Source organism: Notamacropus eugenii, chromosome 1 (assembly GCF_028372415.1).
Source record: "Notamacropus eugenii isolate mMacEug1 chromosome 1, mMacEug1.pri_v2, whole genome shotgun sequence".
NCBI lineage: Eukaryota > Metazoa > Chordata > Mammalia > Diprotodontia > Macropodidae > Notamacropus > Notamacropus eugenii.
In genome coordinates, this window is record NC_092872.1 from 318,329,765 (window position 1) to 318,357,649 (window position 27,885).

General features: G+C 34.1%; 1 protein-coding gene across 2 annotated transcripts in view; it reads right to left on the minus strand.

Moving 5' to 3' along the window:
- MDGA2 (MAM domain containing glycosylphosphatidylinositol anchor 2) overlaps positions 1 to 27,885 on the minus strand; it is a 904,469-nt gene that overhangs the window by 518,132 nt on the left and 358,452 nt on the right. For both annotated transcript variants that reach the window (XM_072629633.1, XM_072629632.1), the window contains one exon: positions 5,018 to 5,150. In XM_072629633.1, the coding sequence (XP_072485734.1) occupies positions 5,018 to 5,150 (133 nt within the window). The remainder of the gene's footprint in view (positions 1 to 5,017; positions 5,151 to 27,885) is intronic.

Sequence of the window (27,885 nt, forward strand, 5' to 3'; positions counted from 1 at the left end):
GTTAAAATATATTCTCAAATACTTATCAGTTATGCCTCAGTTTCTTCAACTGTACAATGAAGATTGGAATAGAACATATCTCAAAGATTGTTGTGAGGATCAAATGATAATGATGTGTGTAAAAGATTTAGAGCAGTGCTTAGGATATGATGGGTGCTATATAAATCGTTTGTTATTGTTCAGTCATGTCCAGTCACTCTTCATGATGCTGTGGACCAGACAGCACACCAATACTGGCCATGAGGTTTTCTTGGCAACAATGCTGAATTGTTTGGCATTTCCTTTCTTGAAGCAAATAGAAGTTAACAAAGTCACACAGTTAATAAATCTCTGAGGCTGAATTTGAACTCAGAAAGATAAGTCTTCATGACTCAAGGCCCAGAGTTCTTTCCACTAAGCCACCTAGTTGTCTCCCTATGAATGTTAGCTGTTATTGTTGCTGTAATTATTATTAATCATTACTATGATTATTAATCTTTCATTATTCCAGGGCACCAACGATGAAATATCATTTTAATAAATTTCAAGGATAGAGTTAGGGTGTAGAATGAAAAAAATATTTTTGAATACAGCCTTTGAAGAAATTTGTTTTGTTTGACTAAGAAACTTCTTCTTCACTTTTTAGTGTGGGTGTAGAATGGAAAAATGTTTGGTGTTAATTTAAAAAAATTATGCAGAAGTATTGCTACAGATGTGCAATATACATGTACTTTTGGATGAGATCAATTTATTATGGATTTTACTTCATTGTATTATAAGAAGTTCCTTTAGAAATTAAAAATTTGCAAATGTTTATAATATAAAAACAAAAATGTTAAAAAGTACTTTAAAAAGAACCAAAGTTTTCTATTAAAATAAGAGTCAATTTTCCTTCCTGAATTATATAGTTTTAAAAGATATTTTAGAGAGGGGGCAGAGCCAAGATGGTGGAGTAGAAAGATGCACATACTCTAGCTCTTACCCCACAGCCCATAAAATACTTGTAAGAAATGACTCTCAACAAATTCTAGAGCAGCAGAAGATACAGAATGATAGAGTGAAAGAGATTTCCAGCCAAAGGTAACCTGGAAGGCCAACAGGAAAGGTCTCCACGGGACATGGAGCAGAGCAGAGCCCAGTCCTGGCAGTGTATCACTGGAACAGGACCAGAACAGGTCCCTGGGGTAGAAATCCCAGTAGCAGTGGAGGGTCTCAGATCCTTCAACCCACAAGTGTTAAAGAAAGCTTCGAAGGTCAGGGACAGGGCTTCCCTACTGGGCAAGAGGGGTACAGGGATGTTCCCAGCACCAGTCTCAGGAGCTGGCAGAGGTGGCGGCAGCAGCTGCAGCATCCATGTGTGATGCACTCTGCCTGAAGCCTTTGGGGGAATTGAGCAACTGATTGAATCCCAGCCTTGAGCACAATCCTGGGTGAGGACGAGCACTAGGATTCTCCTCTTGACAAAGGATTCAGAAGTAAAGTAACTGGCTGGGAAATGCCCCAAAAAGGGGAAAAATAAGACTATAGAAGGCTACTTTCTTGGTGAACAGGTATTTTCTTCCATCCTTTCAGACGAGGAAGAACAATGCATACTGTCAGAGGAAGTCAAGGCTTCTGCATCTAGGACCTCCAAAGTAAATATGCAGTAGTCTCAGGCCATGGAAGAGCTTGAAAAGAGAGTCAACAGCTTGCTAAAGGACACCTCAAAAATGCTGAAGAAAATAATACCTTTAAATATAGGTTAACTCAACTGGAAAAAGAGGTCCAAAAAGCCAGTGAGGAGAAGGCTTTAAAAAGAAGAATTGGCCAAATGGAAAAGGAGACCCAAATCTCCCTGAAGAAAATAGTTCTTTAAAAATGAGAATGGAGCAGATGGAAGCTAATGACTTTATGAGAAACCAAGAAACTACAAAACAAAATCAAAAGAATGAAAAAAGAGAAGATAATGTGAAATATCGCATTGGAAAAAACAAGTGACCTGGAAAATCGATCTAGGAGAGACAATTTAAAAATTATGGGACTACCTGAAAGCCATGATCAAAAAAAGAGACTAGACATCATCTTTGATAAAATTATCAAGGAAAACTGCACTTGTATTCTAGAACCAGGGGGCAAAATAAATATCGAAAGAATCCACTGATCACCTCCTGAAAGAGATCCAAAAAGAGAAACTCCTAAGAATACTGTGGCCAAATTTCACAATTCCCAGGTCAAGGAGAAAATATTGCAAGCAGTTAGAAAGAAACAATTGGAATATTGTGAAAATACAATCAGGATAACACAGGATCTGGTAGCTGCTACATTAAGGGATCAAAAGACTTTGAATATGAGATTCCAGAAGTCAAAGGAACTAAGACTAAAATCAAGAATCACATACCCAGCAAAACTGAGTATAATACTTCAGGGTAAAAATGGTCATGCAGTGATATAGAGGATTTTTGAGCATTCTTGATGGAAAGACCAGAACTGAAGAGAAAATTTGACTTTCAAACGCAAGAATCAAGAGAAGCATGAAAAGATAAACAAGAAAGAGAAATCATAAAGGACTTTCTGAAGTTGAATTGTTTACATTCCTACATGGAAAGATAATATTTGTAACTCTTGAGACTTTTCTCTGTATTTGAGTAGGTGGAGGGATTACACACACACACACACACACACACACACACACACACACACACACACACGGAGAAATGGAATGAGGCAAATTTTCACTCATAAAAGAGATAAGAAAAGTCTTCAATGAGGGAGGAAAGGAGGAGGTGAGAGGCGAAAAGTGAACCTTACTCTCTTCACATATGGTTTAAGGAGGGAATAACATGCTCACTGAATTTGGTGTGAAAATCTATCTTACACTATAGGAAAGTAGGGGAGAAGGGGACAAGTGGGGTGAGGGGGATGATAGAAGGGAGGTCAAATGGGAGAAGGGAGTAATTAGAAGTAAACACTTTTGGGAAGGGACAAGGTCAAATGAGAGAATAGAATAAATGGAGGACAGGGTAGGATGGAGGGAAGTATAGTTAGACTTACACAGCATGACCTTTATGGAAGTCTTTTGCAAAACTACACATATATAGCCTCTATTGAATTGATTGCCTTCTCAGTGAGGAAAGGTGGGGAGGGAGCAAGGCAGAGGAGTTGGAATTCAAAGTATTAGAAATGAATATGGAGAAATGTTATTGCATATAATTGAGAAATAAGAAATACAGGTAATGGGGTGTAGAAATCTATCTTGTCCTACAAGAAAAGAGAGAAGATGGGGATAAGGGAAGGGTGGGGTGTGATAGAAAGGAAGGCACATTGAGGGAAGGGGTAATCAGAATGCAAAGTGTTATGGGGTGTGGATGGGGAGAAATGGGGAGAAAAATTGGAACTCAAAATTTTGTGGAAATGTAGAAATCTAAAAATAAATAAGCATTAAAAATGTGTGGAATTAAAACCAGGGAAAGATAAAGAAAGAAAGAAAGAAAGAAAGAAAGAAAGAAAGAAAGAAAGAAAGAAAGAAAGAAAGAAAGAAAGAAAGAAAGAAAGAAAGAAAGAAAGAAAGGAAGGAAGGAAGGAAGGAAGAAAGAAATAAAGGAAGGAAGAAAGAAAGGAAGAAAGAAAGGAAGAAAGAAAGGAAGAAAGAAAGAAAGAAAGAAAGAAAGAAAGAAGGAAGGAAGGAAGGAAAGAAAGAAGGAAAGAAAGAAGGAAAGAAAGAAGGAAAGAAAGAAGGAAAGAAAGAAGGAAAGAAATAGGAGGTATTTTATTCTTAGTTTTCACTCTTTTTTACTTTGCTTTTTGATGTGTCAGGCTCTAGGATTTCCATACTTACAGTAGTTGCTGCTAATTTTTAAGTGATCCTGACTATACTTCCTTGGTACTTGATCTCTTTCTTCTGAGGTACTTGTCATATTCTTTCTTAACAATGAAAACTCTGGGTTGTGGCTAAGATATTTCTTGGCGTGCTTAATTTGGGGTTTAGGTCAGGAAATGGTTAGGGAATTGTTTTTATTTTCACATTGCCTACTAACAGTTCTGGCTTGTTTTCTCCATTGAAGTAAAGTATTTGGATTTTTTTGGGGGGGGGTTTGGTCATATTTTTCTTGTATTCAATTTGTTCTTAATGTCCCATTATCCAGTTTTCTAGGTCAGTTATTTTTGATGGTATTTATTAATCATGTTCAGGCATTTTTCATTTGTGTCCAATTCTTTGTGACCCCATTTGGTGTTTTCTTGGCAAAGATACTGGAGTGGTTTGCTATTTCCTTCTCCACGTCATTTTGCATGAGGAATACTCATGTGCACGGATTATCTTAAACATCTGGACTGAAAGCTTTAATGTCTTTGCTCCAGTTTAAAACAGCAGTTCTAGGTAAAACTGATTCTTTATTGTCTGGTTGTTAGCCCAATATCTAGTGTTCTTACTACAGACTTGTTGATTGACTGACTCAGTCTTCACTCTTTAGCTGTACAGATACCGTCTTATACTGGAATATAGAATTTAAAAACTCTTTAAATTTACACTTACCCTTAAAATATCCTTCAGAAAGTGTTATCTTTTAATTCACTTCTGCTTAAGTTTGATGAGTTCTATAAAACTCATCAGACTAACTATCTCTGAGTTATACAGGTGATACTGGTCAACTTTTCACTTATCAGGACATTATGCTGAAGAAGGAGAAGAGAGATCTTAGCAAGTACCCTGCTTCTCTTTCTGTCTGTCTGTCTGTCTGTCTGTCTCTCTCTCTCTCTCTGTCTTTGTCTGTATCTCTCTGTCTCTCTCTGTCTCTGTCTCTGTCTCTCTCTGTCTTTCTCTCTCACTCTCCCCTATTTCTTGTCACAGTTTCTACCAAAAAGCAAATAAAAATATTAATGGTTTTTATTATAATTAAAAAATTTCATCTATATAAATAAATATATGTTTAATAAGATAATACACAATATAATGAAATATAGTAAATATTTATATAAATAAATAATTCTATGATTAAAAAATTTAAATGTTTAATAAGTTGAGTTGATAATGAACATATAATACACAGAAAAATTTCCATACCTGTTTTATTGGAGAGTTTAAATGATACCATCTTATCAGGAATATTACATACACTCCTCACTGAAGCAATACAGCTGTAATTAGCATAGTCCTGAGGTCGAAGATTCTTTAGCTTTAAGATTTTGGTTTCACCCTAGAAATGTAGAAAAGGTTATTATAAAGAACGTGTAATTAATTATAAAGAACAAGTCAATTATATTGTATTAATTCAGATTTTAAAATGCAAATGTTAAATAATAGCTATGTTATGTTTGTATGTTTTACTTTAAACAAATTTTCCTATTTCTTAAAATGGATTATATTTTACAGTATCATACATGCTACAGTAAATTTCCAGGACAAAGCAACTGGATAGAACAAAAACTCTTAATGTCTGTGTGCTTTTGTAATACTGGTTTTCTAATGGGAAAAATATATTTGGGGAAGAAGTTATATAAATTTTCATGCATAGAACATTATAGTATTTCTAATAATGGAGACGCATTTATTTCATTAATTTTGATGTCAGAACAATGTTTTCTGTTGGTTCGTTTTTGTCTTTTTAATATACTCTATACCAAAATGTATATGGATGCTGTGATCATTTTGAAAATACATTGTTATAATCTCCATTATTAGAAATACTATGCTGTTGCTTGCATGGTAAGAGTGTTTAATTCTATAATGTTTCTCCACATTATAAAGTCAGTATAGCAAACCTGTCAACATCACATCTACTCAGTACTAGCTACTGGGTTCTTCTTTATCATGTTAAGCTTTCATCAGATAATCTGAAATGATTCCTAGCTTATATACAACTATCCTGTCAGTGAATATGCATTTTATTAAGCTGATAATTATGAGACATGCAGTGTGCTAAGTCCTAGGAAGGCAAAGAAAAGCAAAAACAAATCCCCTGCCCTCAAGAAGATCACATAAATAAGAGAAATCTTCCCTCTCTCTCCTTACGACTATCCTACTCTCCTTTGATATCTATCTACCAGAAGTTTGTACTCTCCACCTGGCTCTAATAGGTAAAGTTTTTGCTTTTTTAACTCAAATATTTTTGGTCCTTCTTTACATGTTATCATTAAAATATAAGCCCCTTGAGAGTAAGAACTGTCCTGTTTATACTTGTATTCCCACAACTTAGCACAGTGCTGGCTAAATGCCACATCTATCTATCTATCTATCTATCTATCTATCTATCTATCTATCTATCTATCTATCTATCTATCTATCATCTATCTATCTATCCATCTATCATCTCAAAAACCATCATTCCACCAATCAACCCACCAGGACAGTGGAAGCTAGACATATAGACACATCTTTCTAACTGTTACGTTCTTCCCTCCTTCTTCCTCTTGCAGGAGGAAGAACAATTTAATCCCAATACTGTAAGGAAAAGTATGCAGATCTCTTACTGTAAGGCTGCATTACAAATCTCTTTGAGTCTGAATTTAGGAGAACATCAACCAACGCTAACCTTGTCTAGCATTCTCCACTCAATCATATCCATTCACATCTACCCTCTCCTCTCCAAGTTCTTCTCTAATTCTAAATTCTTCTTTCATTGTGCTCATTTTATTCTTAAAATGATATTCGTATTAGACCTTTATTTCTCCTTCGAATCACAGAAATCTGGCTCTTCTTGAATGCTGTATAACACTTGGTCATTTTCTCCAATATTAAATATATCTTTTCTCATGCCCCCTGACATGTTAGACCAGTAGGAGAAGTAAGCATCTAGTGCTGCAGTAGGTAAATCCCTAGACCTGGAGTTAAGACATGAGTTCGCATCTAGCCTCTGACACTTACAAACTATGTGACCACAGGCACGTCTCTTAACTTCTCTTTGCCTACATTTTCTCAACTGTAAAAAAAAAAAAAAAGTAGTAATAGCACCTCACTTCTAGGCTTGTTGTGAAGATAAAATAAGATGATATTTGGAAAAGTGTTTAGCACATGGTAGGTGCTATGTAAATAAATGCTCATTCACTCTCTTTTCTTTCTCTTCCCTTGCTTTCCTATCTTTTCTTGTAATTTATAGGCCCTCTTTATACCACCTCCCATTTCTAGTCTTTTGTTGATGTTCAAAACGTGTAGATATATCATTCTATCCAGTTCCTAGCGACTGTTTTTCACTAGTAAAGACATTCTTCCTCCTTTCTCAAAGAGTTTAGTTACTGGCTCATATTCTTTTTCTTCACCTCAATCCTGGCCCATATAAGTGAGGATTTCATTATACAAACTTGCATTTCAATTTATCAACCTCCTCAGTTCCTTTAACCTGTATCTTCCCACCATATCAGCCACATATAGGCATACCCTTGATGCCCTCATCCACAAGTATTCTGCCTCCACAGTCCATAAACCTGAAATTCTTTTCTCTCTTTAACCTCTTTTCCTTCTAGCTTTCACCCCTCCTGAAACCATTTTCTGTCTCTTTTTGTTTTCCTTCTCTTTGCTTTCCTAAGCTTCTCTTTGCTTTCCTAAGCTTCTCTTTGCTTTCCTAAGCTACCACGCCCATTCTAGACTCACTTTTCTTCCTTCCATATCTCATCTTTGAGTTATCCAGGTCAATGCTGCACTGTGTTCTGCTCTTGTAAACCTCTTTCTCTCTTAATATTACCATGAATGTTTTCTTGACTCCAACTCTTGATTGCGTTCACCATGTACATTCTCTATGATGATATTTTGATGAATGGTCCAGTAAGAAGTCACACAAGTGTGAGGAATAGTCTATAAATGTACATTATTCAGTTTTAACAAGGCTCTCACTGCTGCATGCTAATTTAAAACTTTTCTTTTATAGACACTCTAGCAACCATTTTTAATTCTCGTTGTTACTTACGAACTCTCTACTGCTCAGTTCTTTCCCTCATCATGACTCATGCACTGACTACCTTCTTCTCTTTTTGCAATCACCATTTCTTGGTAAAAATTTTAGCTATATATTGCAATTTACACATGTATCTTGTCCCCCTTCTTAACATTGATCATGCCTTACCAAATTCCAGTACTGGAGTACTTCCACCATTAAATTACCCTCCTTGGTCCCTATGCATGGACTGCTGAATGGAGATGGAGTGGATCAGGGAGCTATGCTAATTATGTGCTCTACACAATTTTGTCTAATCTCAACTGAGCCCTCACTCCAGTAAAGTAAGGAGGAGTAGATAATCCTCCATAGCTGATTCTTTATTCTGTTCACCATGTGTCTGCCTCAGACCTTCTTTATTGTCTTCAAATTTACTATGACTATTCTAATACTCTTTAACTAAAGGAATTTGCCTCATACGTCACCAAAAACATGAAACCACTCCATAATAGTTCCCATTCACCCTCTCTCACCTCACATGCTTCACTCATTTCTCATTTATTCAAATTGCTAATGAAAAGGCACCCCTCATTATTGCCAAACCCAATCCCTCTACTGTATTTTTTATTTCACTTTCTTTTCTTCCCCAAAGGCTTGCCCCTACTATGAGCCTAAATTTCTAAGTTTAATTCTCTCTTTTTATCCTTCCCTGATACCTATAAATATGCATCCTTAAAAACATTTTATTGATTCCACAGTTCCCAGTAGCTATCTCCTGTATATCTCTCCTCTTCTTTGCTAACCTGTTCAAAAAACCCTCTTCTTCCTTTCTCCTCATTCTCTTCTACATCCACTACATTCTCGCTTCTGACCTCATTCAAATGAAGCACATTTTTTTCAAAGAGGGCAAAGATCTCTTAATTACCAAATCTAATGCCTTTTTCTCAATCCTTATTCTTCTTGACACTAATCAGTCATTTCACTATATTTATGACATGCTCTTCCTGGATAGATTTTGCTCTCTCAGGTTTTTTGACACTGTCCTCTCCTAGTTCTCCTACCTGACAATCTTTACTATTAACTTTCAGTCCACTTGATTCATTTCATATCCATTAATTGTAGGTATCCTATAAATTTGTGTTATGGGTCCTCTTCTCTTTCTTTCTACAGTTTCTCAGTTGGTGATCTCATCAATTCCCATGGGATCAATTATCATCTCTAGGCAGATGATTCCTATATATGAAACTCAGTAACTCACCTTAGTTTTAGGCACATTTTACTAAATCTCTATTAGACATTTTAATTCCATAGACATTTTAACCTCACCACACTTAAAGCAGAATTGTATTTTTTTTCAAAACTCTGTTCCTAAATATGTTCAACTGTTGAGAACACCATCATTCTTCCAATCAATAAGGTTTGAAACTTCAGTATCATCCTCAACTCCTCACTCTCACTCACAGTCCACACACAACAAATTACTTGCTAAATATTATTATTTCTATTTCTACACCTCTTTCATATGTTCTATTTTCACCAGAAAGAAGCACCTCCATCTTTTTCTCTTTCTTTTTTTAACTGCTGTAGTAGCCTTCTAGTTAGTTTCCCTGTTTCAAATCTCTATCCATCCCAATCCATGCTCCACAGAGCTACTAAAGTGATTTTACTGCAGAGAAAGTCTAATCTTACTGCTTTCCTATTCAGCGTACTCTAGCAACTCCTTATTACTTTCAAGATCAAATGTCTTTTGGCATTTAAAATTCTTTAGTTTCCTCCTCTACAGATTTGGAGAGTTTGTTTTAGATGAAAAGTTATGAGTAAAACCACAATTACTCTGCACCCTCAGGGATATCTAAGGGTTAACCTTAATTTCACTTTATATCTAATCCCTGGACCCTTTCAGGTGGAGGCAAGATTCAAGTTTCTGAAAATATTTGGATAATGAAACAGTAGATTATATTATAGTATCTGTAGACAGGAAAGCAGTAGAAGGAGAAGTTAGATAAAGAACAGACATATTTTTCTAGAACTGCGTTTAGTTCTCAAGTAAGTGGGTAAAACTTATTTTCTTCTCTGAGATGCTTCTATGGCCCATGCCCTTCTTTGATAACTTCTGTCACTGCCATAGCTGTCTTCTTTTTCTTTCTCTTTTAACTGGATATAGGACTTGCAGCAAACTTGCAAAATTTTTTTCTCCTGACTGTGGTTCCTTTCTTATTTTAAGTGCTTTTGCATAGTTTGTGCAAAACCTCAGTAATCTTATAAAATCAAATCATTTTCTATTCTGTGATCCTACCTATATCTCTTTTAGTCATGAACTCATATCCACAAATGTGAAAAGTGATTTTTTTCACACTCCACTAATTTCCTTATGATACCATGTCTTATGTCAAAGTCTATTAGTCCATATCAATTTTAAATTTATCTTGGTTAAGCTCAATTTGGGATTGACCTAAACTTAATTTCTGAGTTTTCCAGTTTTCTCAGCAAGTTAAGAAAACTAAATTCATTTTCTGAGAATTTTCACAACTAAGAAAAAAAAGAATAATTCCACATCTATAAGAAAAGACTGAAAAAAAATGAATTGACCATAACTTAAACCAAAATGTTTAGGAGGAAATGAAACAAGAGATATTTTTTAAAGAGATGAAAAAAATATATTTTACAAATTAAATGAGAGAGTTAGAAGAAATAACTATAAAAGAAATAAAAATAAATAAAGAAGGAAAGACTTGGAAGGAGAATTAATAGTATAGGACAAGAGCCTAGTACTTTACCCAAATAACAGATTCCTTGAAAATTAGAATAGACTTAACAAAAGCTAATGAATCTATTAGGCAACAAGACATTGAAACCATGTCAAAAGACTGAAAAAAGAAGAAAATGTGATTAATTTTATATGAAAAACCAGCTTCTAAAATAATTTAAAAGAGATGTAGATTATAAATATCTCATAGCTGTGGGTAGGAGATGTATTTTTAAATTTAAGTTTAATTTATTTTTGTTTCATTTTAAGACTTCATTTTCTCTCTGCCTCTTACCCTGGGGAAGGTAATCATTTCACACACACATACATACATATGCATAGAGAGAAATAATATGTGTAAGATCATACTGTATATACCTCTGTTTTTAAGTTCTTTCTCTGAAGGTAGATAACATAATCCTTCATAGGTACTTTATACTTGATTTGAATATTTAGACATCAGAATACCTTAGTCATTCAATTATTCTTCACACAATATTGATGGTAATCTTTACAACATTCCTTTGGTTCTGCTTGTTTCAATTTTCATTATTTCATAAAAGCTTTCAATACTTTTCTAAAATTTACCTACTTATTTCTTACAACATCATAGCTTTCTGTCACAATCATAAACGACGACTTATTTAGCCATTCTCCAACTGATAGGCATCCCCTTAGTTTCCAGGTCTTTGCCACAACAAAGAGAGCTACTATAAATATTTTAGAACTTATAGTTTCCTTTGCTTCTTTCCCTGATCACCTTAGGAAAGTGACCTAATAGTGGTACTGCTGTGTCAAACAGTCTCCTTGGGTATAATTCTAGATTGCTCTCAAAAATGGTTGGATCCATTCACAGTTCCAACAATGTACTTATGTCCCATTTTTTTCCCACATCCCCTTTTACTTTGTCATTTTCCCGTTCTATCATTTTAGCAAAATTGATAGGTATTACATTGCATCTCAAAGATGTTTTAATTTGAATTTCTCTTTATTTATATTTTTCAGATGGTTATACATAGTTTTGATTTCTGCACTGAAATGCTGCCTGTTAATATCCTTTGACCATTAGTCAAATGGGAAATGACTTGTATTCTTATAAATATGAAAAGTTTTCTATATATCTAAGATATGAAGCCTTTATCTGAGAAACCATCTATAAAAATTTTTCCCCAATTTTTTCTGCTTTCTTTCTAATCTTGGCTACGTTGGTTTATTTGTACAAAATCTCTTTTGATTTAATGCAATAAAATGATCTTTTTTATATTTCACAGAGTTCTCTATCTTTTGTTCATTTATAAATGATTTTCTTATCCATTAGTCTGATTGATAATATTTTCATGTTAATTATGATATCTTTACTTATGACATCTATCTTATTATATCTCCTTTTATGTGTTGGAACAATGTAAACTCTATGTTGACAACTGGTGTAAGATATTGGCTTATGCTTAGTTTCTTCCAGACTGCTTTCCAATTTTTCCAACAATATAAATAGATGATAGATAGATACATAGAAATAGATAGAGATACAATTACCAGTAGTGCATTTTTATCCCAAATGCTCAAATATTTACACTTCTCAAATGTAATTTGTCATTATCTTGAGAAATGACATAAAATTGTCATAACTATACCTATTCCATTGATCCACATTTCCATTTCTTAGCGAGCACCAGATAGTTTTGATAATTAGTACTTTATCGTATAGTTTAAGATCTGCTACCACTGGACCTCCTTCCTTTGTATTTTTTCATTAATTCCTTTGATAGTCTTGACATTCTTTTCTCAAAATGAATTTTATTACTATTTTTTCTAGAACAATAAAATAATTTTTTGGTAATTTGATTATACTCCCTTCTTATTTTCATTCTTTTATCGACAATTCTTGAGAAATCTTATCTAAAGCTTTTTTAGTATTTTACTTTCAGGAGAAGTATTCTTAACTAAATATGGGATGGTAACAGTTACAAAAGATAAAACACACAATTTGTAATGTATAAAACTGAGAAGATTTTTCACATAAAAATGTAATATACATAGGGTAAGAGGAGGAACAACAGAATGGGGAAAGAAATCTTTATATCAAATCTCCCTAGGTTTTGTAAAATAAATAAATGTATATATATGTATATACATATACATATATATACATTTTTTATTATGTTATTCATTATATTATATATATTACATATATATGTGCTTATATTTATGCATACAGCTATTTATATGTACATATTTATATAATGCATTTTTATGCATAGACTAATATGTATTATTGGATATAATTTTGCAATTGATTCTAAAAGTTGTATTAATTACTATGTTATATTGTAATTTAATATATTCATTATTTCATATGCCTTACAATGTTCTATTATATAATATAATGCACTATGTATTTTATGTTGATATATAGTTAATATTATTTTAAAATTTTCAATATATTATAATTTAATGCATATTATAATATATGACTACAATATATATAATATCACATACATTACATATGTAAAATTTAATCTATTGCAAAGTTATATATAACAATTACAAAGCATATATTTATGTATATATGCAAACATATTTGTGCATACATCATATATATAGTATGTGTTTATATATACAAATGCTTAGGTATTTGTGTATATATGCATATAATGTATATGTGTATGTCTTAAAGAGAAACAAAAGCAAAGCAAAGCAATCCTGAGATTTCTCCTCAGAGCATGGAAATAGGAAAAGTTGACAAAAGGTATCAATAGTTAATGTTGGAGGTACTTAAGATACCGTTGTCAGAATTGTGAATCAATATAAACCATTTTGGAAAGGAATTAGGAATTTTTGACTTATTGTCATCTATAACTGATATCACATTGCTCTTCTTCGAAAGGGCTGGGGGATTCCTGGAAGAGAGAGAAATTTTGACCTCAAAATTTTTTTAAATGAATGTTAAAAATTTATACATAATTGAGACATGTTTAAATAAATAAATAGATGTTTAAAAAAATTCAAGGGATTAAATAACATAAATATTTTAAAAGAAATCATTAATATGCTAAATATCAAAACACATGAAAAGATCTACCTGAACTGATGCAGAGTGAAGAAGCAGAAATAGACAATATTTTTTGGTTTTATTTAGTTGATTAGTTATATCCAACTCTCCATGACCAAATTTAAGGTTTTCTTGGCAAAGATACTGAAATGGTTTGACGTTTCCTAATTCATTTGAAAGATGATAAAACTGAGGCAAACAGGTTAAATGACTTGCCCAGGGTCACAGAGCTAGTAAGTATCTGATGTCAATATGCAGAATGCTTGCAATAGTGTAAATGGAAAGAACAAGCAAGAAAAAAATCAGAAGTGAGTATTTTGGGGAGGAGAGCCATGACGGTGAAGGGAAAATAGAAAGTTGCCCGAGATCTCCCCAGTTTTCTTCAGAAGCAATGCTAAATCAAACCTCTAAAAGTGTTATGAGTTGTAGAATTTACAAAAAAAAAATTATGAAACAATTTTCCAACCAAAGATAACTTAGAAATATTCAGGAAAGGTTTGTCTCATTAGGCTAAAGGGGAGCTCAGTACAGTGCAGGTAGTGTCAGGGCAAGGCAGCAGGAGACTTTTAGCCACAGAACAGATCAGGAATTGATGTCCTTTGGTCCTGGCCTAGCAGGTCAGTGGCACAGCTGTGAGGCCTCCAGTCCCAGCACAACAGGAACTGTGCCAGACCCAGAATCCAGGGTGCAACAAGGTGCAACTAGACTGGGCTGGCCTATTGCAGTGGGCATGCCACCAGTGCCAGAGAACGGGCATAGAAAATAAGCCACCAGGCCCCAGGCCTCAAGTGTAAGAAACTTGGTACAATGCCCCATAAACAATAAGGGCACAGCTCAATTTAAAAAATGAGAAAAAAAACAAAATGAGGCCTGACTATAGAAACCTACTACAATCTCAGAAGAGGACAGCAATATCAAAATGGCTGAGTGTGATGCCTCAAAGGGAAATATGAATTGGTTTCAAGCCCAAAAATTCCCTTGAAAGAACTAAAAAAGGATATTAAAAATCAACTAAGGGAGTACAAGAAAAATTAGGAAAAGAAATAAGAGTTATGCAGGAGAATTATGAAAAAAAGAGAAAACATCTTGGAAAAGGAAGCAGAAAAACTGACAAAACAACTGCTTAAAAAATAAAATTGCTCAAATGGAAGGAAAATCCACTGAAGAAAACAACTCCTTTAAAAGTAAAATTGGCCAAATGGAAAAAGAGGAAAACCTACATGAATAGCGTAGTTGAAGTCTGAAAACCACAGCTCAAGAAGAAAATATTATGGGCAACAAGAAAAAAATTCAAATATGCTGGAGCCACAATTAAAATTACACAAAATTTAGCACTGGAGACTCTAAAAGACTACAAGTCTTGGAATGCTATATACTGAAGAGCAAAAGAATTAGGATTGTGACTAAAAATGTTATACCAGCCAAGTTAAGCATAATCTTAAATGGGGAAAAAGGACATTCAATGAATTGCCAGACTTTCAGAGTTCTGTTGCAAAAAATCTGAATTTAAAAAAAAAAATCTGACATTCAAGATACAAAGGAAAAATAAGGTATACGACAAAGCCTAATTACAAGGGAAATATAAGGGCAGATGTTTTTATGTGAGGAAATGTAAAAAAGTATGTCTAAGATTGTTAGTAGTAATTGGGTAATTCAAAAGAAAGGTAGGAGTAGATATGAATATGATGTGATTCTAAAAAGTAAAACTGTTTAGGAAAAGGTAAAAAGAATAATTATAATTATCTCATATAATTGAGGTATGAGAGAAGAACTGACACAGAGTGATTAGATGGGGGAGGAAGGCATGTAGTTCTCAAACCCTACTCTCATTGGGAATGGGTTAAAAAGAGAACACATGCATACACATACACGTATAGATATAGATATAGATATAGATATATAAGAGGGTATAAAAGTCTTCTAAATTCATAAAAGAGAAAGGGAGGGTGAAGAGGATAAAGGAGGGATCTTGATAAGGGGGTAGGTTAAGTAAGAGAAGAACAAGGTAACAGAGTAGTAAGGAGGGATAGGAAATAAAAGATAGAGACAAACATAAAATAAAGATTAGAAATGGAATTTATTAGGAAAAAAAGCAGTGGTAGTGTTCAGGATCTCAGATAAAAATAAAACTTAATTAGATTTAGTCAAAAGGGAAAAACAGGGAAACTAAACTACATTTCAGGCATAGTAATCAATATTATTTTAGACTATTTAAAATAACTAGAGAGCATAAAGTTGGAACATTGCTATGGTGTAAGAAATGTTGAGTAGGTAGACTTAGAAAAATAGGGAAAGACTTGGACTTATGAAGGAATATGCTATTCACACTTGGAGAATCAGAGGACAAATAAGCAAAGTATGATCTTCCATAGAAGCCTATGAAAATATATGCCTATATGTGAATATGATTATAGATATCTAACTAATGTAGGTATAAGTATCTATGTATTGTATTTGTATATATATATATATATATATATATATATATATATATATATATATATATATATATATACATATTTGTCTATTATATATATTGTATTTGTATATATATGTGTGTGTGTGTGTGTGTGTGTGTGTGTGTGTGTGTATGTGCGAATGTATTTATATCTATATTTGGATTCAGAGAGGCATTACTCAAAGGAAAGCAAACTCCAAACTTTAAGGACAAACTTGAAGATAGGCTTTAGAGAAAGAAAGGAAAGAAGGAAGGAAGGAAGGAAGGAAGGAAGGAAGAAAGAAAGAGAGAGAGAGAGAGAGAGAAAGAAAGAAAGAAAGAAAGAAAGAAAGAAAGAAAGAAAGAAAGAAAGAAAGAAAGAAAGAAAGAAAGAAAGAAAGAAAGAAAGAAAGAAAGAAAGAAAGAAAGAAAGAAAGAAAGAAAGAAAGAAAGAAAGAAAGAAAGAAAGAAAGAAAGAAAGAAAGAGTAAGAGATTACATATGAATAAATGAATTCTGGGCAATGGGAAGAGAAGAGTGGCAGAGGAGCACAAGAAGGCTGCATCAAATATATAGTACTGGGGTGGGAAATACTTTTCTCACCAATGAATTGAGGAGGTGATGTGACAAAAAGATAGGGGAACTTGACTTAGGGTGGGGGGGTGGGGTGTTGGAAATAAAGAATTAGCACTGAATATGAATGGGATGAATGAACTAAGACAGAAAGTGAAATAAGATAACAAAATAGATTCAAAAGCAGACTCCAAGAGTTCGTGTTTACAAGAAACATTAAGGTTTACATCTAATCAAAATTAATCCATCAGTCAATAAACATTTACTTATCACCTTCTATGCTCTATGCATTGTGTAAAGTGCTAGAAATATAAAGAAAAGCAAAATAACTGCTCTTGGCCATGAGGAGCTTACAATTTAATAGGGGAGACAACATAAAAACAAATATGTACCAGAAAGCTATATACAAGGAAAATGGGAATTAATCAACAGAGAGAGGGCACTAAAATTAATACATCATTGGAAATGTCCAGTGAAAAATGGGATTTTAGCTGAAATTTAAAGGAAGGCTGGAGGAAAAGAGGGAGAACAGTCCAGGCATGGAGAACATTCAATGAAACTGACTTGAGCCCAGGTATGGGGTGTCTTGTTCCTGGGAACAAAACTGAGGTTAGTGCCACAGAGTACATAGAGGAGGGAGGGCACTTCTGTTGGAAAACTAGAAGGTGAGGGTGGAGCCAAGGTTGTGAATGAAAACAGAGAATTTTGTATTAGATTCTAGAGACGAAAGGGATTGGTTGTTTGTTGTCCTGCATTCTCAAGACCAAAATGACACCACTAGGCTAGAATCAAGTTTAAATGTGTCCGACTATGGCTGATCAGATAAATATGAGCTCAGATGATGTCTTTTGATTCATCGGTAAATTGGATTTAAGTAAGGCAGAGTTGCACAAAATCATTGGTCTCAGGAAAGAATAAAGATGACATGATGACTCAAGATGCAGTGGATGACCTTGCCTTCTCTAATATCTAACCTGGCTCTAAGTGCCTGCTTCAGCTGCCTTCGTGGCCTTTGGAACACATTATTCTCATCCACCCATTCCAGCAGAGGAAGTCTTCACATACTTGAGGTAGATACTCCCCTAACTTATCAATAGACCCTTGGTTAACCTCAAACTGGTTTAGCCTGTCTCCCTAAATGGGTTACCCTAAATGGGTGTGACCACTGTGCATGTTGCAACTTCTTGGAACCATAAGTGAGAGCTGGGTAGAACAAGTGTACACCAAAGGTGGAAAGTAGTCTTGAAAAGGGCTCAGGAACCATGACACCTGAGGTATTAGTCTTTCCTGAAGACACCCCACATCCCAGAGAAAGAGTCATGAAGTTGTCTGAGCCCTCCCAGTTTCCTTCAGAAACAATGTTTAATCAAGCCTTTGAATAGATTCTGGAGTGACAGAACCTACAAAAAAGATGGAGTGAAACAATTTTCCAGTTTAAGATAACTTGGAAGGACTTCAGAAAAGATCTGTCTAACTTGAGTAAATTGGGAATAAAATCAAATGCAGATGGTGTTCAAGAAAGTCAGCAGGACAGTCTTAGCCATAGTATAGATCAGAAATTGGAACCCATTGGTTCTGATTCAGCAGGTCAGTGGCACAACAGGTCAGCTGTGAGATCTCTACCCAACAGCAGCTCAGATGGCAGCACAAAAAGTCATTGCCACGATCCCTGGCTGCCACCACAAGAAGCTTGGGAAAGGACCTGTTGTACCCCAGGGGGACATCTCACCTTTAAAAGGCTGCAAAATGAGCAAAAAGCAAAAAAGAATCTTGACGATAGAAAATTACTATGGTTCAAGGAAGATTAAAACACAGACTCAGAAGAGGAGAACATTGTCAATCTACATCCAAAATGTCAAAATGGAATATGAATTGGTCTCGAGGCCAAAAAGTCTTCTTGGAAGAGCACAAAAAAAGGTTTTAAAAGTCAAATAATAGAGGTAGAAGAAAAATTGGGAAAAGAAATGAGAGATATGAAAGAGAGAGTCAAGAGCTTGGAAAATGAACAAAAATAGACTGAAGAAGAGAATTCCTTAAAAAATACATTTGGACAAATGGGAGGGGGGGAGAAAAGAGAAACACTGAATAAAACAACTCATTAAAAGGGACAATTGGGCAAATGGAAAAGGAGATACAAAAGTTAACTGAGGAAAATAAGTCCTTAAAAATGAAAACTGGGCAAATAGAAGTTAACAATTTTATGTGACACCAAGAATCAATCAAACAAAATATAAGAATGAAACATAGAAGGAAATGCAAAATATTGCATTAGAAAAACAACTGACCTGGAAAATACATTCAGGAGAAATAGTTCAAGATTTATTGGACAACCTGAAAGGCATGAAGACCCTGGACAGAATCTTTCAAGAAATTATCAAGAAAAACTCCCTGATCTCCTAGAACCAGAAAATAAAATATTCATTGAAAGAAGCTACCTATCACCTCCTGAAAAGGATCCCAAAATGAAAATTCTAAGGCATACTGTAGATAAATTCCAGAATTATCAGGTGAAGGAGAAAATATTTCAAGCAGACCGAAAGGAATAATTTAAATGTCATGAATGCACAGTTAGAATTACACAGGACTTATCAGCTTCTACATTAAAGGACTGGAAGGATTGGAATAAAATACTCCAAAAGATAGAGGAGATTGGATCACAATCAACAATCAATTATGCAGCAAATTTGAACTTAATCTTTCAGGGCAAAAGATAGACATTCAATGAAATAAAGGATTTTCAATCATTCGTGCTGAAAAGAACAGACTTGAACAGTAAATCTGATCTTCAAGTTGTAAGACTCAAGAAAAGCATAAAAAGGTAAACCGAAAAGAAAAAATACAGGTTAATCAATAGGGTTAAAATATTTATATTCAGGAGCACAGCCAAGATGAGGGAGTAGAAGGCTGGACCTGCTCTAGCTCTCCCCTTATAACCCTTGAAATACCGGTTAAAAAAGGCTCCAAGAAAATTCTAGAGCAGGAAAAGCTACAGAATGACAAAGTGAAACAGATTTCCAGTCCAATACAGCCTGGAAGGCTGACTGGAAGAGACTATTGCACCAGGTTCAGAGCAGAACACAGCACAGTGAGGACCGCATGGCATGGACAGTACTGGTACAGACTTTAGGGCTTGTAATAACAGGTAACTTCTGCTGTTTCCAGATTTCTCATCCCACAAACTCCAAAGATAGCTTCAATGGTCATCAAGAAAGTTTTTTCACCTGGGTGAGAGGGGAGAGCAGTACAGTCCTAGCCCCGGACCCAGAGAGGTGGCAGTCACTGTGACGGCAGCATCCACTTTAGGAACCCTCAGTCTAAGGATCCTGGGGGAAACAAGCAGCTGATCTGGATCTCATTCCTGAGTGCTGATCCTGAGGTGAGGAGGAGTGCTGGTGAGAGGGAACCAGTGGCAGCTGTGGAGAAAGAATTCTACTCACAGTTCCAGGACAGAAAAGAGTGCTTTTGGCTGCTCACAGTATAGAGTTCAGACCAGTCCAGGAGTAAACTCCTCTGCTTTGATTCTGTCACCTTGGAGGAACCAATAATTTACAGGTCCCTAAGGATATCTCTGAGAAAAGCTGTACAAAACTTCTGAAGCCTAGGGCAGTATACCCTACACTTCGCAAAGGACTCAAAACACAAGAAACTGGCTAAGAAAATGCCCTAAAGGGGGGAAAAGACTAGAGAAAGTCTTTTTCCTGGTGAAAAAGTATTTTCTTCCATCCTTTCGGATGAGGAAGAGCAAAGCATACAATCAGAGGAAGACAGCCAGGTCAAGGCTTCTCCATCCAAGAAACTATCAAGGAAAACTGCCCTGATATTCGGGAATCAGAGGGTAAAATAAAAATAGAAAAAATTCACCAACTACTTAGCGAAAGAGATCCTAAAAGAAAAACTCCTAGGAATATTGTAACCAAATTCCAGAGTTCCCAGGTCAAGGAGAAAATATTGCAAGAAGCCAGAAAGAAAAAAAATTCAAGTATTGTAGAAATACAATCAGGGTAACACAGGATTTACCAGCTTCCATACCAAGGAATCAAAGGACTTGGAATATGATATTCGAGAAGTCAGAGGAGATAGGGTTAAAAGCAGGAATAACCTACCTAGAAAAACTGAATACAATACTTCAGGGGGGAAATGGAATTTCAATGAAATAGAGGACTTCCAAGAATTCTTGTTGAAAAGACTGGAGCTGAATAGAAAATTTGACTTTCAAATATAGAAACCAAGAGAAACATGAAAACCTAAATAGGAAAGACAAGCCTTAAGGAACTCATTAAAGTTGAACTGTTTACATTCCTACAAGGAAAGATGTTATTTGTAATTCATGAGATCTTTTTTTCCATATTAAAGTAATTAGAGGGAATAGATAGATTGATAGATGGATGGATGGATAGATAGACCGATATCTATAGATCTCTCTCTCTGTATGTATATATGTGTGTGTATACATATACATATATGTGTGTGTATGGGTATGTATGTACATGTATATTGTATATATGTATGTAGGTATACATATGTGAGTGTGTATGTATATGTATGCATATATATACATACACATTTATAAATATTTATGTATATATAGACAGTCACAGCAGTAGCAGCAGCAGGGGAAGCAAGGACAGCTCTTTCTAGAACTCTAGGCCCACAAATTCTGGGAGGATGACTCCCACTGTAAGAGAAAACTACCTTGACAAAGGGCTCAAAAGTCAAGTAAATTACTGTGAAAATGAGCACAAAAAAAAAAAAACAAAAACCAGAACAAGAATCAGACTATAGGATTTTAATTTGATGACAGGGAAGGTTAAAATTTACAAAGAGAAGACAACAAAGTTAAAGCTCCTACATCCAAAACTTCGAAGAAAAATATGAATTGGTCACAGGTCATGGAAGAGCTCAAAAAGGATTTTGAGAATGAAATAAGAGAAGCAGAGCAAAAATTGGGAAGAGAAATTCGAGTGATGCAAGAAAATCATGGAAAAGGAGTCAACAGTTTGCTGAAAGGGACCCAAAAGTCCCCTAAGGTATGAAGAAAGTCATACCTTAAAAAATAGACTAACCCAAATGGCAGAAGAGATCCAAAAAGCCAATGAGGACAAGAATGCCTTAAAAAAGCAGAATTGGCTAGATGGAAAAGGAAGTCCAAAACTCACTGAAGAAAATAATTCCTTATAAATTAGAGTGGAGCAGATGGAAGCTAATGACTTTATGAAAAATCAATAAATTTTAAAACAAAACCAAAGGAATGAAAAAATAGCGGACAATGTGAAATAGCACTTCGGAAAAACAAGTGACCTGGAAAATAGATGCAGGAGAGACAATTTAAAAAATTATTGGACTACCTGAAAGCCTCGATCAAAAAAAGAGCCTGTACATCTTCTTTCAAGAAATTATTTCAAAGAAATTATTTCAAGGAAAATAGCCCTGATATTCTAGAACCAAAGGGTAAAACAAGTATTGAAAGAATCCATTGATCACCTTCTGAAAGAGATCCCTAAAGGAAAACTCCTAGGAATATTGTAGCCAAATTCCAGAGCTCCCAGGTGAATGAGAAAATATTGCAAGCAGCCAGAAAGTAACAATTCTAGTACTGATATGGGGATATACTTAGAGAATCCTAGAGAATCAAAGTAAAAACTTACTGGAAATAATAAAGTTAAGCAATGTTTCAGAATGTAAAATAAACCCACATAAGTCACTGGAATCTCTGTACATTGTTAACAATGCTCAAAAGCAAGAAATAGAGAAATTCCATTTAAGGCTACGGAAGACAGTATAAAATATTTAGGAGTCTACCTGCCAAGACAAACCTGGGAACTGTATGAACAGAATTACAAAACACTTTTCACGCAAATAAAGTTAAATATAAATAAGTGGAAAAAATATAAGTTGTTCATGGGAAGGCCTAGCTAATATAATAAAAATTACAATTCTCCTTGAACTGATTTACTTATTCAGTGTCATATCAATAAACTACCAAAAATATTTTATAGAGTTAGAAAAAAAATAACAAAAGACATTTGGAAGTACAAAATGTCCAGAATATTAAGGCAATTAATGGGGGAAAATGTAAGGAAACGTGGCTTAGCGATGACAGATCTTGAATTGTATCATAAATGCAACAAGCATCAAAACTACTTGGTACTGGCTAAGAAATAGAATGGTGGATTTTTAGACTAGCTTAAGTACACAAAACACAGTAGTCAATGAAAATAGTAACCCACTGTTTAATAAACCCATCCAGCAGCTTTTGGGACCAAAAATTTCATTATTTAATGAAAAATTCTTGGAAAACTGGAAAACAGTATGGCCGAAACTAGCCATGTACCAACATCGTACACCCTTTACCAAGATACAGTAAAAATGGATGTAGGATTTAGATATAAAAGGTTGATACCAGAAGCAAACTAGGAGAGCAAGTAATAGTTTACCTATCAAGTTTATGGAAAATGGAAGAATTAATGACTAAAGAGGAGGTAGAGAACATCATGAAATACAAAATGAATAATTTTGATTACATTAAATTGAAAAGATTTTGCACAAACAAAGCCATTGCAACCAAGATTAGAAGGGAAGCAGAAAAATGGGAAAGAAATTTTACAACCAGAGTCTCTGATAAAGGCCTCATTTTGAAAATATATAGAGAACACAATGAAATTTATTGGAAATGACATTTGTTATTTTCCAATTGTTTAATGCTCAAAGGATATGGACAGGCAGTTTTCAGAGGAAGAAATTAAAGCTATTTATAGCCATTAAAAATGCTCTAGATCACTACTGATTAGAGAAATCCAAATCAAAGTAACACTGAGGTACCACACCACACCTCTCAGTTTCACTAACATGACAAAAAAGGAAAAGATAAATATTGGAGAAGATATGGGAAAACTGGAACACTAATGCACTTTTGGTGGAGTTGCTCTGAAGAGCAAGTAGGAACTATGCCCAAAGTGCTATAAAAATGTGCATACCCTTTGACCCAGTAATAGCACTTTTAGATCTGTATCCCAAAGAGATAAAAAAAAAATGGAAAAAGGCTCCACATGCACAAAAATATTTATAACATCTCTTTTTGTGTTGGCCAAGAATTAGAAACTAAAGGGATACCCATCAACTGAGGAATAGCTGAACAATTTGTGGTACATGAATGGGATGGAATATTAATATTCCATAAGAAATGATGAGCAAGTGGAACTCATAAAAACCTTGAAAGACTTATATGAACTGATGAAGAGTGAAATAAGCAGAACCAAGAGAACATTTTAAATAGTAACAGCAACATTATGCATTGACTATCTTTGATTAACTCTTCTTCGCAATGTGAAGATTTAAGAGAACTCAGAAAGACTCATGGTAGAAAATGCTGTCCACATCTGGAAAAAAACTATGGAATCTGAGTGCAACTCAAAGCATACTATTCTTTCTCTCTCTCTCTCTCTCTCTCTCTCTCTCTCTCTCTCTCTCTCTCTCTCTCTCTCTCTCTTCTCTCTCTCTCTCTCTCTCTCTCTCTCTCTCTCTCTCTCTCTCTTTCTCTCTTCCTTCTGGTGGTTCATTTCATTGATTCTAATTTTCTAATGTAATGTAATTAATTGATTCTAATTTCTAATGTAATGTTTAAAATGGAGGTATTTGTGGAGCCCATCAGATTGCATGATATCTTGGGATGAGGGGAGATGAGACTGAGAGCAAAAATTTGGAACTTGAAATCTTATATAAGTCAATGTTGAAAACTAAAAATAAATGAATTAATATTAAAAATGTTAACATGAACAATATAGAGGAAAAGAAGATCAATGAATTGAACATAAAACTAAAATGTTAGAAAAAAGAACAAATTGAAAATCCCCAATTAATTACCCAATTAGAAATACTGAAAACCAAACAAGAGATTAATGAAACCTAAATTTAAAAAGCTATTGAAATAATAAATAAAGTTGAGTAGGTTTTATAAAAAAAAAGATAAACCTTTTTAAATTTTATTTAAAAAAAAGAAAGAAGAAAACTCAATTATCAGTATATAAAATGAAAAGGGTGAAGTCACATGGAGAGGAAATTAAAGCAATAAGTAGTAGCTGTATTGCCAAATCAATGCCAATAAATCTGACAATCTTAGTGGAATGAATGAATATTTACAAAAGTATAAATTTCTCAGATTAACAGAAGAGGAAATGAAATATTTAAATAGTTCAATTCATAAAAAGAAATTGAACAAGCCATCAATGAACTCAAGAAAAAATTTCAGGGTCAGATCAATTTAGAAGTGAATTTTACCAAATATTTAAAGAACAATTAATTCCAATACTATATAAACTATTTGCAAATATAAGCGAAGGCAGAGTCCTACCATATTTCTTTTATGACACAAATTGGTTGCTAACACCTAAACCAAGAAGAGCAAAAAAGAGAAAGAAAATTATAGTCCAATTACACTAGTGTATATTGATGAAAAACTTTTTAAATAAAATATTAGCAAAGAGATTATAGCACTATTATTATCAAAATAATACACTATGAACAGGTAGAATTTATACCAGGAATGCAGGGTTGGTTCAATTTTAGGAAAAGTATCAGTATAATTGATCATATCAATAACAAAAATAAAAAAATCATATAATTATCTCAATAGATGCGGAAAAAGCTTTTGACAAAATACAACAACCATTCCTATTGACAAACACTTGAGGTCATAGAACTTAATGAAATCTTCCTCAAAATGATAACTAGCATCTACCTAAAAGCATCAACGAGCATTACATGTATTAGGGATAATATAGAAGCTTTCCCAATAAGATCAGGGGTGAAACAATGATGTACATTATCACAGTAGATATTCAATACTGTGCTATAAAATTAACTTTAGCAACAAGAGAAGAAATTTAAGGAATTAGAGTAGACAATGAAAAAATACAGCTATTATTCTTTGCAGTTGATAACATAGCATGCTTAGAGAATCCTACAAAATCATCTAAAAACTATTTGAAATAATTAATAACTTTAGTAAAGTTGCAGAATATAAAATGAATCTATATAAATCATTAGTATTTCCATATATTACTAACAAAGCCCAAAAGCAATAGAGAGGAAGAAAAATTACATTAAAAATAATTGTAGACAATATAAAATATTTGAGAGTCTACCTGCCAAGACAAATCCCAAAAATATATGAACACGATTATAAAACATTTTTCACACAAATAACGTCAGATGTAAATAATTGGAAAAACATCAATTCCTCAAGTGAAGGCGTAGCTAATATAATAAAAATGACTGTTGTGTCTGGTGTAAATTTACTTACTCAGTGTCATACTAATCAAATGACCAAAAATATATTTTATAGACCTAGAAGAAATAATTACCAAATTCATCTGTCACAACAAAATGTCCATTATTTCAAGGCAATTAATGAGGGGAAAAGGCAAAGGAAGTTGTCCTAGCTGTACCATATCTAAAACTATATTTTTAATTAATTTATTTGCTTTTCGATTTCAAAAATCACTTCCATAAGTCTTAAATTTTCTCCCTCCCTCGCCCCAAGACAGCATTCAATTTTGTGTGGGTTCTACACATACATTCTTACTAAACACATTAGTCATGTTGCATAGAACAATTAAGATGAATGGGAGAAACCATGAGAAAGACACAAAACAAACATAACTGAAGAGAAAATAGTCTGCTTCATTCTGCCTTCCAGTTCCATAGTTCTTTCTCTGAATGTGGATGGAATTTTGTTTCAAGAGTGCTTTGGGAGTGTTTTAGGTCCTTGCATTGCTGTGAATGGCTATGTCTATCAGAAACTGTCCTTGCACATTGTGGCTGTTACTGTGTGGAATGTTCTCCTGGTTCTGCTCATTTCACTCAGCAATAACTTCATATAAGTCCTTCCAGACATTTCCAAAGTCTTCCTGTTCATCATTTATTATAGCTCAATAGTTTTTCATTACATTCATTTGCCACATCTTGTTCAGCCTATCAGCATTATTGATCATATCAACAACAAAGCTAACCATGTGATTATCTCAATAGGTGCACAAAAGCTTTTTACAAAATACATCACCCATTCCTATTAAAAACACTGGAGAGCACAGGAATAAATGTATCCTTCCTCAAAACAATAAGTAGTATCTGCCTAAAACCATCAGCATGCATTGTATGCAATGGGGATAAGCTACGTGTATTTCCAATAAGATTAGGGGTGGAAAAAGAATGTCCTTTATCACTACTGTTATTCAGTGTGGTACTAGAAATGTTAGCTTCAGCAATAAGAGAAGAAAAAGAAAGTGAAGGAATCAGAATGGGCAAAGAAGAAACTAAATTATCACTCTTTGCAGAAGATATGATGATATACTTAGAGAATCAAGTAAAAAAAACTACTTGAAATTATAAACGATTTAGGCAAAGTTGAAGGTTACAGAATAAATGCACAAAAATCATCACGATTTCTATATATTACTAATAGAGCCCAACACCAAGAGATAGAAAAAGAAATCTCATTTAAAATTACTGTAGACACCATAAAATATCTGGGAGTCTACCTGCCAAAACAAAACCAGGGTCTATGTGAACAAAATTACAGAACACTTTTTTCACAAATAAAGTCAGATCTAAGTAAGTGGGAAAACACCAGTTGCTCATGGGTTGACCAAGCTAATACAATAAAAATTACAATTCTACCTAAATTAATTTTCTTAATCAGTGCCATACCAATCAAACTACCAGATAATTATTTTCTAGAATTACAAAAAAATAACATTGGTGTTCATCTGGAAGAACAAACAATTCAGAATATCAAGGGAATCAATGAAAAGAAATGTTAGGGAAGGTTGCCTAGCTCTACCAGATCTCAAATTGAGTCATAAAGCAGTAATTATCAAAACCGCTTTGTGCTGCCTAAGAAACCAAGGGGTAGACCAGGATAATAGATTAGGTATTCAAGACACAGTAGTCAATGAATATAGCAACCTACTGTTTGATAAACCCAAGGACCCCAGCTTCTGGATAAAAACTCACTATTTGACGAAAACTGCTGGGCAAGTTGGTTAATATTGTGGCAGAAACTGGGCATAGACCAATGCCTGACACTGTGCACAAGAATAAAGTTCAAATGAGTACATGATCTAAGTATAAAAGCTTATGCTATAAACAAATTAGGGGTGCAAGGGATAGTGTGTTTGTCAGATTTATGGAGAATTTAATAATTATGTCCAAACCAGACATAGAGAACATTATGAAGTGAAAAACTGATTATTTTGATTACA